This window comes from Calidris pugnax, unplaced genomic scaffold, assembly GCF_001431845.1.
Source record: "Calidris pugnax isolate Ruff unplaced genomic scaffold, ASM143184v1 scaffold51, whole genome shotgun sequence".
NCBI classification, from domain to species: domain Eukaryota; kingdom Metazoa; phylum Chordata; class Aves; order Charadriiformes; family Scolopacidae; genus Calidris; species Calidris pugnax.
Genome location: NW_015090797.1, coordinates 4,819,125 through 4,834,068, shown reverse-complemented (window position 1 = coordinate 4,834,068; position 14,944 = coordinate 4,819,125). Strand labels below are relative to the sequence as shown.

The window sequence follows — 14,944 nt, the reverse complement described above, 5'->3', positions numbered from 1 at the left end:
CAATTTACTGCCTGCCTAGTCGGAGAGAAGCAAGTGTTCATGAGGCTGTGCATCAATGAAGCTCTGTCCTGAGCTTCACCCTTCCCAGCAACAACCTTGGGAGGGCACTTAAAATGAAAATTGATGCAGATTAGAGTGCAGCCCTGCACTCCTGCACACAGTTGCATGAGCACAGCTGCCTCAATGAGGGCAGAGTGAGGGCCTGCATACAGATGGGAGCTTCTGAAAGCAGCGCTGCCACCACAGGAACCAGCCTGCAGAACTGCATACTTCCCACCAACCTTACTGATGCTCACCAAGATACATGCATCTGAATGACATCTGCTTCAGAAAGTCCTATTCCACACAGGTGAGGCTTTTGTATGCCACAATGTAGAATATCCACTGATCATTTCAAATAATGCATGTGGGAGGGAGGTTTCCCCTGTGTTAACTTGTATTCTCTTTTTCCTAAATATGTAAATCATTAAACTGCTCATAAATTATACACAGCAGAGTTTTTAATACTTAATTTTTAGCAATAATTTATTTTGGAATTCATTAATTTTTAAACAGGAAGATCAGAACAATTTCAGAAAACATAGTTCCCACTTAACTTAAAATAGCTGCATAACTCATCATTCCTAAAAAAAAAACATAGCACGTAAAATCTAACAAGCTCTTTCCAAAGGAGGGAGATCAAGTAACTGACTGCGTGCTGTAATTAAATAATAATTTTAAAAAGCAAAAACCTTGCTTAAGTTCTATTTCTCCTGAATTCTTAATGAATGACATTTGAAAAAAAAAAAAATCACATTATTGCCTGAAAATCTTGTGATACTGCTTTGCAAGCTTCCTCAGAAAGTTTTGGAAATGATCTTAAATCCAATCATTAACATCCATTCTATCCCTCTAATCCTAAACATCATATGGAAGACATCAGAGAGTCATTGACGCTACGCATTCTACATTGCATGACCTCAGGACAACATGCCAGTTCCTTGAAACATGGCTTGGTTACAGAGTGCAAATGGGATCAAGCCATGTTTTAATCATGTTTCCAAGTTGCTCTAGAGACTCAGCCTTTGCAAGGCTGCAAACTGGAAAAAACCCCAAACCACCAATGTTGAAACATGCTTCAGCTTTGCAGGCACTAGGCAGACGGTGTTGTAGGGAAATCACGCTGGGACCAAATGCTATGGTTCTATGGTTCTGCTCCAGCAGGGACATAGAATGGTTGGGTTGGAAGAGCACTAGGCAGACGGTGTTGTAGGGAAATCATGCTGGTACCAAATGCTATGGTTCTATGATTCTGCTCCAGCAGGGACATAGAATGGTTTGTCTTGGAAGGGACCTTAAAAATCATCGAGTTCCAACCCCCTAGACACCTCCCACTAGAGCAGGTTGCTCAAAGCCCCATCCAGCCTGGCCTTGAACACCTCCAGGGATGGGGCATCCACAGCTTCTCTGGGCAACCTGTTCCAGTGTCTCACCACTCTCACTGGAAAGAACTTCTTCCTAATATCTAATCTAAATCTCCCCTCTTTCAGTTTAAATCCATTACCCCTTGTCCTATTGCTACACTCCATGACAAAGAGTCCCTCACCATCTTCCTGTAGGCACCCTTTAGGTATTGGAAGGCAGATTTTAGCAATACAAATGTTACGGATTAATACAGACACTGAGCAAATCCTGTAGGCACCCTTTAGGTATTGGAAGGCGGATTTTAGCAATACACATGCTATGGATTAATATAGACAAGACAATATAAATATATAGACAATAATATAGACAATATCTGAGTTCAGTGAAATTCAGTGAAAGATACACTGAGACATGAAAAAACAAATCCTATTCAGTTAACTACAGAATACACCCCATTTGAATGTGTATATATATATATACACACAAATGAAACGCAGAAAAAAAGACCTTGTTACCATCTCTCTTGTCTGGCCAGTACCACCTTCCCCTCAGCCCTGCTCAGAGAGATCTTTGCAGTGTGCAGGAGGCTCTCAGTGCCTGGCATCCTCTCCCTGCTGCCATAGAGGAGTCTGTGGCTGGGTGATGCTGAGGGCACAACGGCCACCTTGCAAACAGAACTAGTGGCCATCCCCACATCACAGAGCCCCACTGGAAGCAGAACAGGAGCAGAACACCTCGGACACCCCTCCACAAGCTGGGAATGACCCTCCTCCCCACACAGCACCAGTCGCAAGGGGTAACTGCCCACAGGGGCTCTCCCCTAAATCCTCAGCCGGAAAGGCAACGCAAAGTCACACAAAGAACAACATCTGCCCCATCATCACACTGCCCGCCTTCCTCTGAGATCACAGCAGTGGAGTACCAAACAAAATGCACGTAAAAAGGGACTACACATTTTCACAGGAGGGATGCCAACTTAGATACAGCACTAGCTACAGCAGTCACCACATGAAAAACTCCCTGTGGCAGCACCCACGGCATCTGCAGAGACAGCATCACAGTCTAAAGTTTGAGACTGCCAAACCGCGTGCTCTCTTTATAATATGTGCATTTATTAAAAGCAAGGAAAACAAAACAAAACACCCCACACTTAATCCTTGCATACAAATCCTGAAAGACAGAAGGTCTGTATGCACTGGAGGCCAGACAATTTGCAAATTTATAATTCTACTGAGAATTTTCAAGTGCAGGAGGTGTGGGGGGGAAAGATTCTCTATCTCCTTAACTCAAAGGATCAGACAAGTATAAGCTTAGCCAGAAATTATACCTCACTTCAGGATGCGTTTTCCTTTCTATATACATTTACCACTTCTATCCTCCTTGCTCTTAATTTATATAGCTTGTAGACTTTGTATTGTTGCTTTTTAATTCATATGCAAGCCCTCTGTATTCTCCTGCCTGACTCTTATTTTGAATATGCTCTCATGTAGCAGCCAAACACTCACGAAAAGCCCTGTAACACTTGGTATTCCCTACAGATGAAAAACAGTCTTAGTAAAGAAATTCAGTTATAAGCTGTTTAGTCAGAATTCTTTTTAAAAAGCCACTGCGTATTCATTACAAAAATAGCATGACTCCTAAGAAACAACCAGTGTCATTGATTCATTTGAGACTCCTGTTTCCCAAGCCTATGGGTGTTGCACGTGGGATCCTGCTACATGAAATCCACTCAGTTGTTCTCTATTATTTTCCACGCATGTGTCAAATTAAATGCTCTCAAGTCTAATGCCCCTCTAAAGGCAACACATTATGCCTTCAATGAGAACCATGGGTTATAAATTTCATATTCGGGTTAACAATCCCACAGGAAGTCAAACCCGGAAACCAAAAGCTGACAAAAAATGACACTCACCTAAAGTGAAGAGAATTGTATTGCTTTGAGATGCTCAGAAAGATTTTCTTTCTCGGGTTGTCAAAACTGAATTACCAGAGGAGCTGCAGACTAAATTTAGACTCTCCAGGGCTGCACCCATCCATAACCTGGCCTTTTTGGCACATCACAACTACAGCAGGCATTCAGAAAGCTCAGGGGACACTGCGCTTTGCTCGGCCTACTTAGCAGAGACAAAAACACATCTAAGACTCCCAAAGAATGCAAACACTTCATGACTAAGCCCGTCTCTTCCTTTGCTGCTCCTCATCCCAGCAGCTCTGTTCCTGTAACTGGCAACTGGGGACTAGGCGGGTATTGCTACAGCGTCTGTATTATCTAAGCTACATCTCCACAGCAGTGAGAAGAAGGTCTGATTGCTTTTTGTGTCTTTATTATGAACTGTCACATTAAGCTTGAGGTAAGCTCTGAATAAAGCCTTTACTAAAAGGCAGAATGTCACATTATACCTTCTTGCTTAAGCTCAGAATGTCCAAAACTATGTCCAACGCCAACGAAAATTATTGCTAGGTTGGCTGCAAAACATGGGCACCCGTGAGGTCTCACAGCCAGGTGCTGACCACGAGGGAATGCCACCTCTACATAGCTCATGCCTCCTAAAAGCAACGCCTTTGAGCTTTTCATTCAGATTTAGCATCCTCCCCCTTCCCTCCCCCGCTTTTCCTGGCCTTTCAATTGCTCCTTATTAACAAAAATGAACAAGAACTGAATAGTCACATAACAGCATGACAAATCTTTAAAAAAAAAAAGAAAAAGAAAGTGTCCATACAATTTTAAAGGAAGTTATGAAAATTCAGTTACGCTGCAGCTCCCTGTTAATGCTGCAAAATGCTTAACAGTTGTAAAGAGTTTCCCCACATATTCCTTCTCTTTGAAGTCCTGGAGAAATGCTTATATTTTTGGAAACTAATATTAAGCTGCATGAAAGCTGCCAACGCTTCAAGGAACACCAGCCAGAGGAACGCCAGCATGAATGAGTTAGATGGGCCGTTCTCAAACTGCTACCACACTTGTTGGTGCTCTGCCTGTTACTGGCTGGTCATTCCTGCTACTGTTCTCCTAGGTTCCATCCTGTAAACTACACTAAGTAAACTATATGTACATTAAATAAATTAATTGGAGTTTACAGGGTAAACTATATCACATACAGAAAGATTCCCAAAGCTTTTTGTCCATCTGCCTTCAATCCCTACATGGATGTGTCTTGCATGTGAGAATCAGACTATCCAGTCTGAAATGGAAAGGACCTACCCTGTAAGGCCACTGTGCTCTAGGGTCTGCAATAATCTCACAGAGTTTAGATTCATCAGTTCAGAGAGTAAAGTCCTCTGGACCACAGGAAGGGCTGCGCTAGGAATGCTCCTTCAGATAAGGAACTCTTAAAGCTCCTTCTGGGATTGTGATGAGCAACGAAATTGTGATGCAAAAAACAAGACTAAGTATCGAGCTCGACTATCAAACCAAATGGGGATATTTGTGTTTACACCTTTGACCTGTTAAGGTACGAATGAAAAAGCATCAGGTAACAATAACAACCAACACAATCCAGGAAGTTCTAAAGGAAGAAAGGATTTAATTTTATACAGGATGGAGTAACAGCTCTAATGAGACGACCCTTTTTCAGTTTTTCCCTTGTGGTGTGTCCCAAAATCCTCACTGGAGGTCACAGAAAAAGTTGTATAAGAAGCTGTGTAATGAAATGGGACGGTGGGTTTGTGACAATTTCCAGGCTTTCCTCCTGCCTGCCCCAACTGCTGAAGTCTCTCAGTCTGATCTTAAGTATCTTTAACTCACTGTATTCTGCATAAACAAAATTTTCTTAGATTACCTATTCCCTATTTCGGGAAAGAGTTCAGGGTTTGGTTGGTTTTTTTTTTCTGGTCTTTGTCTTGTTTTGTAAGCCCACACACATTTAACTTGATGGAGCATTCACTTCAAAAGCTTCCTTTCAACTATTTATGAGCACATAAATAGCTATGCAGGAACAAGTCAATAACTTGTCTAGTATGCTTCCTGTTTCAAACAATGGCCAACACTGGGTATTTTGGGATGGAAATGTCCATTTTCTCCTATCTTTCTATCTCCTTATAAGTGTGTGTGTATACCTATATATAGCTACACCCATATTTACACACATGTGCGCACACATCCTCACAAGTATGTTTTTGATGTATAATTCAGCAAAAGAAAATACTTAGGCTAACTTCCGGACATGTGAATGTAACAGCAGCTAAATAGACCGTTTCAATTTCAAGTTTAATAACTGTTAAAAACGTTATTTCCTATGTTCTATGTCTTTAGTTACTTAGTTTATATTAGTTACTTACATGCACTTTAACTTGCATCTTTTCAAACTCAATTTTATAGGCATTGTGCAAGCCTGAAAGCATGCAAGACTGCTTTTGCAGCTGAGATTTGTTTTTTTTTTAAATTTTAAGGAGTAGGCTATGAGGTTATCATCCTGAAAGGATTTTCTATATCTTTCAGGGAACATCTGAGACAGAAAATTTACCCAGAATGGTGGGTAAATTCAAATATATGAATATAAGGCCCCATTTGTGCATTTCAGATGGACCAGTAAATAGCTGAAATGTGGTAATGTGGTTTCAAGTTCTATGTACTTAGAGCATTGTCTTCATAAGTAAGATATTCCCAGCATGTCAGTTGTCTGGAAGTAGCAATCTAAGTTAGATCTCCTCCAACACAAACATCTCCAAATTTAAAAATCACAGTAGGAAATCAGAAAGAATCACTCCCCAGGGGCATCTGTATTCTCAGTGAAACGTCAGCCTTTGTGTCATTTCTAGTCATCATCTAGTTACAGACCCTGCTGTTTAACACGTATCTTGAAGTTGCCACTCTGATTAACCAAAATGTCCAAACCATTACCCATTTTTTCCAGGGCTAATTACCAAATTTACTTACAACGAGAGTTCAGTTACATTTAAAGAGAAACGGGCAGATTTTCTTGACAGACATCTAAAACCCTCACAGCACTTCCTCAAATCTGTATTTTTTCTTCACAGCCACACTTGTGTTCTTTTCCTGCAAACACCAGCAGGGATTTGAGGACCCCTACCAGGAAGGAAAAGGTGCTGGAGAATTTTGTTCACCCGGAATGCGGGTTCCCTATTTGTCTCTCTTTCAGCTATGCCAGTCTCCATTTGAAAAGATACCACCCGGGTAGCTTTAAAACAAAAAAGCTTATCACTGTACTATTTTCTTGCTTAGTCAACCTTTTTATTACTTCAGTGTATCTTCTGCTACATTCGTCCCATTCACCTCTGCATTTGTTAGGCTTTCTCAAGGCACCTTATCTTTCCATGATTAACATGAATGCAAAAATGCTTCCTTTGCACATATATTAGTCTCTTTCCTCAGAGTAACTGTTTCATGTCAAACTTAAAAGTTATCTATTTTCAACAAATCAGACTTTTAAAGTGGTTTTAAAATAAACATTTGCAGACCATACCGCGCTTTCTTACCTGAACAGAGTTGTTCGACTTTTGTGTAGTTTAAAGCTAATATATCATTAACCCATGCGATGATGTCATGTCTGCTCATAGTCTCTTGGGTTATAGAGGTAGAGTACACGTTGACCGCCATTCCCCAACTAGGAAAAAAAGGACAAAAAAAATATTTTGACATCTTGGTGATTGTTTTCTGTATACAATGAATTTACACTTAAAAAAAAAAAAAAAAGAAAAAGGAAAAGCTGCATCACTGCAGAACGTTTTCTTATTTATATAGAAAGGAGGCTTAATTTTTATGCTTTGATGATGCTTGGAATATATGAACATATTTCTCTGGCTATCACTGTGAACTTGAACATACAAACCTACAGCATTCTGCTTAATGCTAACAAGGTAGGGAAAGAAGAGTCATATATAGCCTAAAGATACACAGACAGGATCAGAGAGACACAGAATCACAGCATGATAGGGGTTGGAAGGGACCTTTGGAGATCATCTAGTCCAACCCCCCCGCCAAAACAGGTTCAGCTAGAGCAGGTTGGACAGGAACGCATGTTTTGAGTATCTCCACAGAAGGAGACTCCACAAACTCTCTGGGCAGACCTGGGATTGTGTCACATACTGCTGCAATAATAGAGTGATCCAACCTCTATCCATCAGTTTTTTGCCACTGCAGGATGATCAGACTGCTTAAACCAGCATCTAATTTTCAGATAACATCTAGGAGATATAGCTGTTCTACTTACTCAAATACTGATTTCTTACTGGGACAGAGACCTTTTGGATTATTAATTCAGATATTAAAACAGTCACAGAGTAAATACCAGATAACCTATTTTATCAAATTACCAACCTCTATCCTGAAAATAACTGAGACTTGCACTCCCAGCTGTCTGGTTGGAAAGCTGTTGCGGAGCCTGATTTCTCTAAATCATTCGCAACACTTCCTCTCAGCTTAAACCCATTTGTTCTTCTGCCAACATCATCCTCCATCTCTAATGGCTTTTTCTTCCCCAGAGCTGATTTCATAATGCGTTAGGGACAGCACTCAGGAGTCTGTCCCAATGCCCAGGTAGGCTAGATTAAACAAATCAATCCTCCGAGTCTCTTATAAAGTCAGATCTTCACTCACTGGTCACGCCAGCAGTCCTCCTTGAACACAGCCAAACAGTTTCAGATGGTGTTCAAGCAACATTTCATCAAGACCTTGGAAAATGGCACTCTGCTGAAAATTTTCATAGCCACATCATCTTAAATAGGTCCTTCTAGTTAGCCAAGGTCCCTTCCTGCAAGTAGGTCTAATTCATAGTAGCTTTTATCAGCAGTCCCCATGTGCATCGACTGGAAAAGCATACCACTCCATCTTATTCCATTATTCTACATGAGGCACATCTTTCTGTTGCAAGACATTGTCAAGGGAAAATATCAGCACATTCAAGTTTATCTCACCAATAGTTTCAAAAGAGCAGAGTCAAGTTCATTCATGAAAAGAATAATAATGTTCCCAAGACTGAGTGTGAGGTGTCTCAGAAACGATCAAATAGTCAAAGTTGCGCTATTATTCTTGGAAAGAAAGGGTTTGGTGGGGACTACACACCTTTTGTCTCTAGAGACACCTTGTAGCTAAGATCTAACTGGCCAGCTTTGGTGCCAGTCCTGCCACCTCAGCCTTGGACCTCAACCTTCTCCCACAGTGAAAGAGAGCAGGATCTCCCCTGTGGGATCTGCGTGGGCTATTTCCATTGATAATCTGCAAAGATGTTGACTGACTGAAGCTTGATAAACAATTCTGCAGAGACCACTGCAGGTTCTCTGAGGTTAACTCCATCCATTTTTCAGGTGGAGCAACCCAGGTAATAAGTGTAAAAAAAAAACACTCCACCAGCATGAAATCTGACACAGTAACATAAGTGTATAAGTATGCACAGCAGGGAATATATTTAGAATACAAGATGACAAAGTTCATAATATAGGTCACCTTCCACAAAACAAATTTCACAAGCACATAAGATTGTTCAAATTGTCCCCATCTACTGACATTAAGATCCAAACCATAACATTTCCAAGCTTGCCTGATGAGAAAGAAAAAAATTATTTATATAAAAAAAAGACAACAGTGACAGATCGGTAAGGGAAAGCAGTCCTAAAAAAATTCATGCTCTGATAGTCAGGCTACTACTGCCAGCAAATTCATTTTGAACCAGGGTGCCCCTCTACCCACTTCTGTACAGGCACCTCCACATTACGGAAGAAACCAGCCTCTCTCCAATCTGTGCAGTTCTTCCTGCAGGCTCCCAGACAGCACAGCTAATTGTACAAACACAGCACTGTATTCACTGTAACAGTTAGCAAAGGTCGTTCTCTTGGCACACACTGAGTGCTTGGATTGAACCGAGCGCTAGGAACAAAGTTTTAGAAACAGGGAGTGTCCTTTTACTCGTGAAACCACACCATAACGGCTAGCTGGGAAAGCTTATCTTAACATCAGGATGCTCGTGAAACCACACCATAACGGCTAGCTGGGAAAGCTTATCTTCAACATCAACATAGAAGGGACTGAGCACTGCACAAAGGCAAACAGCACCTTTGGTATTAATAGCATCTGAAGTTTAAACTGTCACTGTTAGCATGGTTTTTATTTTATTATTCCTAACCTTTTTATATAGACAAGAAACTAACAGAAAGATACCATCGCTGTCCCTACTGAACTAACATGTTCAGTGCTGTTTGCAAGATCAGCTCAAGTTACAGCTTGATAGTGTCTTTAATATTCACTTCAGATTCAGAATAGTGAGTTTAATATTAAACCAAGAGACCCATATGGAACAGTCCACTCACTTCTAAAGAAACTGAGGCTATTTAGATGCTAACATTTGAAATAAAGCTACTCAGATCTGCAATTGCCACTACTTCATCCAAATTTTAATTGTCCTCTCGAGGCCAGGTAGAACTCAGAACAACCATCAGCTACCAGTAGTGAAAGTGGCAAGTCTGTTCTGTTAAAAAGATCAAGAAAATCCACACGCAGGAAGGAAGCAGAAATTCCCTCATCATCTTCTTCCAAAAGCAATTGCAAAGACAAATACCCATCCTTCTGCAAGTGACAGGAGAGCAACCAACCTCCTCTGCTGCAGTGCATGGGATGGAGAACTCTGCTTCAGGAAACAGCGAGTAAATGGATAACCTTGAATTTTACAATGATACCCTGACGGATATCTGTGATATAACTTATGTTGTGTCTGCACATGAATTACGATCTATGGGTCAAACGGAAGTTCAGGCTATGTGTTAGAGACAATAGCTTCACATTCACACAAGAGATAAGCATGACGGTGTATCAATACAATTTTAAACAAATGCATGCAAAATGAATCAGAATTTCTGTTTAAAAAAACCCATTCAACCACCAAATGGCCATTGCCATTTATCCTCAGTGACTTGTTAACATACATCTGAACCTTCCATGACCTCTTCTCTTGGAAGAGTTCACCGTGGCTTTCCATCTCTTGCAAGAGTTCACCATGTTTTTGCTTCTTCTGTCCCCCACCCTCCTCATGGTTATGTTTTAAATAAACTCAGCTGGGAAAGGTTTCCTTTACAGTAAGCACGTTCTAATTTGGTGCTCAGATACACACATATCCTGTTTGCCACACAGGCAAACTTTGAAAGAAAAAAAAAAAAGAAAAAAACAAAACACACACAACAGAGAAGAAAAAAAGAACAGCTGGGCATAGGCAGGGGAGCTGCCATGTTCAGTGACAGACAAGAACCTGGGCACTTGACACCCACAGCCGGGCATGAGTTTTCTCCAGAACCCAGTTCCCCATGTGCTGAACTGCTTTCAAAAACTTCATCCAGATTCCAAACACGTATTAATAAACATCTGTAAGGCAACACAAGAGAACAGCTGGACAGGTGGAGACTCACAGGCTGTACTCTCTGAAGAGCCAAGTAGCTAACAACTTATTTGTATGTCCTAATATGCTACTTCTTCCCAGTAATATTATTTACATTTTCGGCTTGTTAGGCTTTCCTTTGTTTAGGCTGAAGGCTCTCAAGCATAAGGCTGCGATGAGGCTTATACAAGCCTGAAAATCAGCATCTACCTCACTGAAATCTTTAAGTTTTCACCTTCCATAGAGATGCCTGGCAATTCTACAGCAACTACAAGAAGACTGAAGATAGGACATGACACCCCCCACTTCAGAACACGCAAGTGGAGACTAAAAACCTCTGGCTGTTACAGTACTGCCTAACCACAAAGGCCTCTGCCTTGTTTTACTTATAAGAAAGCGAAATTCAAATCCCCAATAAATACGAACAAGCCATGGAAGAGTCTTCACATATTAATCCAGGCCCTTCCAGAAAAACCCTTCACCCTGAACAGCTAAACACCACAGAGCTGAGTTCAGAGGATTCCTTAAGGTGCTGAAAATCATATATATGCTGAAGCAGCTTCCCCAAATCAGAAATACACTGGCTCAGCATGTCCAGTGGTAAACGTCACACCCAGAGGAGTATTAATTTTTTAAGGCCTTACATGCGGCACCGAGCATTCAGCTATTAGGTATTTTCCACTGCTCTTGCTCAGGATAACTGCAGCTGTTACAAGGTGTTATCCAGCTGTGCTTAAGGACGGTTTTGCAAGAGGCATATTTATTTTTCCGGGGAGATGCTAACGGTTGTTGACAGCAGAAGCTGTACTACGCCAAACCAGTAATAACGGTGAAGCTGGAGGGATTACAGCAATAAATCTGTCTGCAGCATAACAACCCATCACACGTGCCACCACCTCTGAACCTGCAAGGCCTTCACATTTTGTACCATCAGGCAGGGTACAACGTTAAGGTTTTAAACGCCACAGAGAGCCTGTGTGAGGATACGAAAGAGGAGCCTTCTGGAAGCTGGCACCTGATCCCATCAGGATAGACACCGCCAGTAAAACAACAGATACCACACAAAAAAAACTTACTGAAGCAGAAGATACAGCAAAAAGGCGAAGATATAGCTGAGAGAGACGGCTGCAGATCCTGTTTGAAAGGATTTCTAGGTGAAAGCTACTGCAAAACACAAAGCCCTGAAGGAAGAGCCCTGCCAGCCTCAGCGGCTGCATCCCTGCAGGAGGAGGATTCCTGTCACGCTGAAATGGCAGGTGATTTGCAGCTGGACCTTCCCTGCTGCTTTAGCATTCACTGCACGCAGCCTTCACCATAGCCAGGAGGAGCCAGTTACGCTCGAAGCTGTCTTTACCAGAAGGACAGAAAAATAACAGGAGAAGCCCCAGCACAGCTCCCTTTCAGCTTATGCTGCACTCCCACAGCAAATGGAATGGCCACGGCCAGGGCCCCCCCAGCAGAGCACCCCAACTCAAACAGTATTGGCAGCAAGCGACATAAAGGCTCTATCTAGTCAGAATCTCAAACAGCTCAAGGTTTATCACAATGAGGTATTGCCCTGGAAAAAAAAAAAAAAAAAAAAAAAGGAGAAAAGGATCCTCTGGTTATAATATTGGGAGAAATTCGCATCTTTTAAAATGCAGAGCGTCAAATCTCTAATGGATTGTTCTCACATTACTAAACGGCCCTAAATTGTTAAAAATCTTTTATTATCCATGTATTTCGTTCACTTCTGAATGCTATTTTAGCTTCACAACACGGATCTGACTTGAAAGACCTAAAATGATTTGTGAAGCAGGCTACAGAGTCTAGACACGACTGAGGCAATCTGTGTACAGTTTGATTGCTTGGATGTTGCAGGATCTCTATTAAACACAAACATCATATTTTCTGTTGTTCTCATTACAGTCCCCTATTTAAATGCAAGTGAGTTCAGAATACTGGAGATTTACTTTGATTGGATTTAAGGCATGTTTTATGTTTTGTTCTCTTAAATTAGCGGCTGCCTGCCAACACTGGGATGTTCTGACCTGCATAAATGTTTATGACGGGTCTCAAGGACTGGTTTAGACCCAGATCTGAGCAAGTTAAAAGACTGCTGGTAATTTTGTTTTGTGATACACACAGCTTTAGAAAAATTAAAACCCCCCAGAAACGCATTATCTGTGAGGCAAAAAAAAAATACTGGTTGTTTTCCAGACTTTCAGCTCCCCCAAATCTGAAAAACACTATATTCAAACAATACACACAGTTTGAGCCAAACCCTCTGAGATGGCTCAATAACTAGCAATGCATTACACTGTCTACTGCATACATTTTACAAAATAATTTTAAGTTTATTCACTAAGCAGTTATGAAATTAGGGTAGATCATTGAAATCAAAAGAACAGTTAGAAATTCCAAGAAAATTATATAGTGCTTAGAATATTTTAGGGCACCTGAGGAGGACAAGCCACATTCACCGACTTGCTTGAATTTGATTTTTTTTGGTCTGCCAGTCACATTTGTACAGCATAAGAAAGTGTTGTTTTTTTTTTTAATTTCTTCCACATTCCTTCATTCTTCCTGCTGCCACTGAAATGGTATGGCAATGTAATACATAACGGCATGTCTCCACAGCAATTTTTTCTTTAGGGTTGACCTTTGAGACCAGAAGTACAATGCAATATTTACACTTAACTACATGATACCTTAACGGCTGCTGAAAGTATTTGCATATCCTTATCAGTTTCTATGAGTAAACGAATGTCAACTAAAAAAATACATTCTTGACACAGTACAGGGATTCAAGAAAGGCAGACATTGACGGCCTACACAAAATGGAAGCAATTCAGACTCTTTGGCCACCACCATTTCCACAAGGGGATACTCCTTCTGCCTGGTTAGGAGCAAATCACAGCAACACACAGCACGCCCAAACTGCACCTCAGTCCAACAGAGCAAGAGCAGTGCTCGGTGCTGAACAGGCTCTCGTTAACGTGGGGAAAGGATGCAAAAATTTCAGTATAAAATGAATGTTGCTACAAATTAAGAAGGCGTTTTACTAATGGAGAACCACAAAAAAGCCTTTGAAGTGGGCTGAATGAGAGGAACGTAAGTGTGGCAAGACTGCCATGTTAAAAAAAAAAAATAAACTACTTCTACTTACAGTTATTACCCTCCCCCCACCCCAGGCTTTCAACTCCAAGATCTTAAGCTTGAATTGCTGCTCTGATGCCCTGAAGGAAGACATTAAACCTGTAAAATTTTCACAATAGATACTGGCAACTAGTCTACCTTTCACAACAGACAAAGGGATTGTTAAAATAAAATTTAAAAAAAAAAAGATTGATTCAGAGAAAAATAATTCTCAGACTTTAAACGCCAAGCAATTAGAAACACCTACAGTTTAGAAAACAGAAGAGGATCTATGACCACTCTGCAACTAGAAAGCCTTGAAAAAGCTGATGAACAAGCCGACATCTAATCTTCTGTGCAACAAAGTCTCAATTCACCAAAACAAACACTGGGGGCTTTAATTCATCTTTTATTAATTTTTTTTCCTCTGACGAAAAATAAGAGATTACTAAGCATACATGCATTTCATCACTAGAGGATTTCTAAGAGATTAAAAACATGCTGTAAAGCAAGGTAACAGCAGCGCTGAGTACGCTCATCGTGGTGGGGAAAAGCTGACTTGAGAGGCATCATGTTTTAGCAAGCTTTGGTTCTGCAAGAACCAGGGGAACTTCCTATCTTTTTGCTCCCGCTAGGTGATGGATGAATAGTCATATTTCCAGGAGGTAGATTCACAAGTCCTTTAGCAGATTTACCGGACAATTAAGACAGCAGCTGAGAAGACCTTGTCCCCAGAGCATGCAGGTACACCCACGCACCTGAGCATCTACACCAGGGAAACACTTGTCCCCAATAAGGAAGAGACAAAAACAAATTAGAAACATTGATTACGAAAAACCAATGCTACCAGGCAGCCCAGGCACTATGTCAGAGGCATAACCCACCGGGCACGGCAGCTGCTCTGCAGCCCAGCAGCAGCTCCAGCAGGGCAGGCAGCCCCGGACTCCTGCCATTTCCGCCTTTTAAGTCCAGAAAACTCCGTGGGCAGGCCTGGGAGCTTCAGCAGGGATGAGATCCAACTAGCTGGAGTCAGATGAAGTCACCGAATGAATTTAGTTTTGACCTATCCGGGATTTTGCCGCTTCCCCCCCCACCACCACCCA

The 14,944-nt window shown here is 41.4% G+C and overlaps 1 protein-coding gene across 2 annotated transcripts in view; it reads right to left on the bottom strand.

The window, feature by feature from the left end:
* Nucleotides 1-14,944, bottom strand: part of MAPRE2 (microtubule associated protein RP/EB family member 2) — a 106,984-nt gene that overhangs the window by 46,792 nt on the left and 45,248 nt on the right. For both annotated transcript variants that reach the window (XM_014936972.1, XM_014936973.1), the window contains one exon: nt 6,841-6,968. In XM_014936972.1, coding sequence (XP_014792458.1) covers nt 6,841-6,961 — 121 coding nt within the window. In that variant the 5' untranslated portion in view covers nt 6,962-6,968. The remainder of the gene's footprint in view (nt 1-6,840; nt 6,969-14,944) is intronic.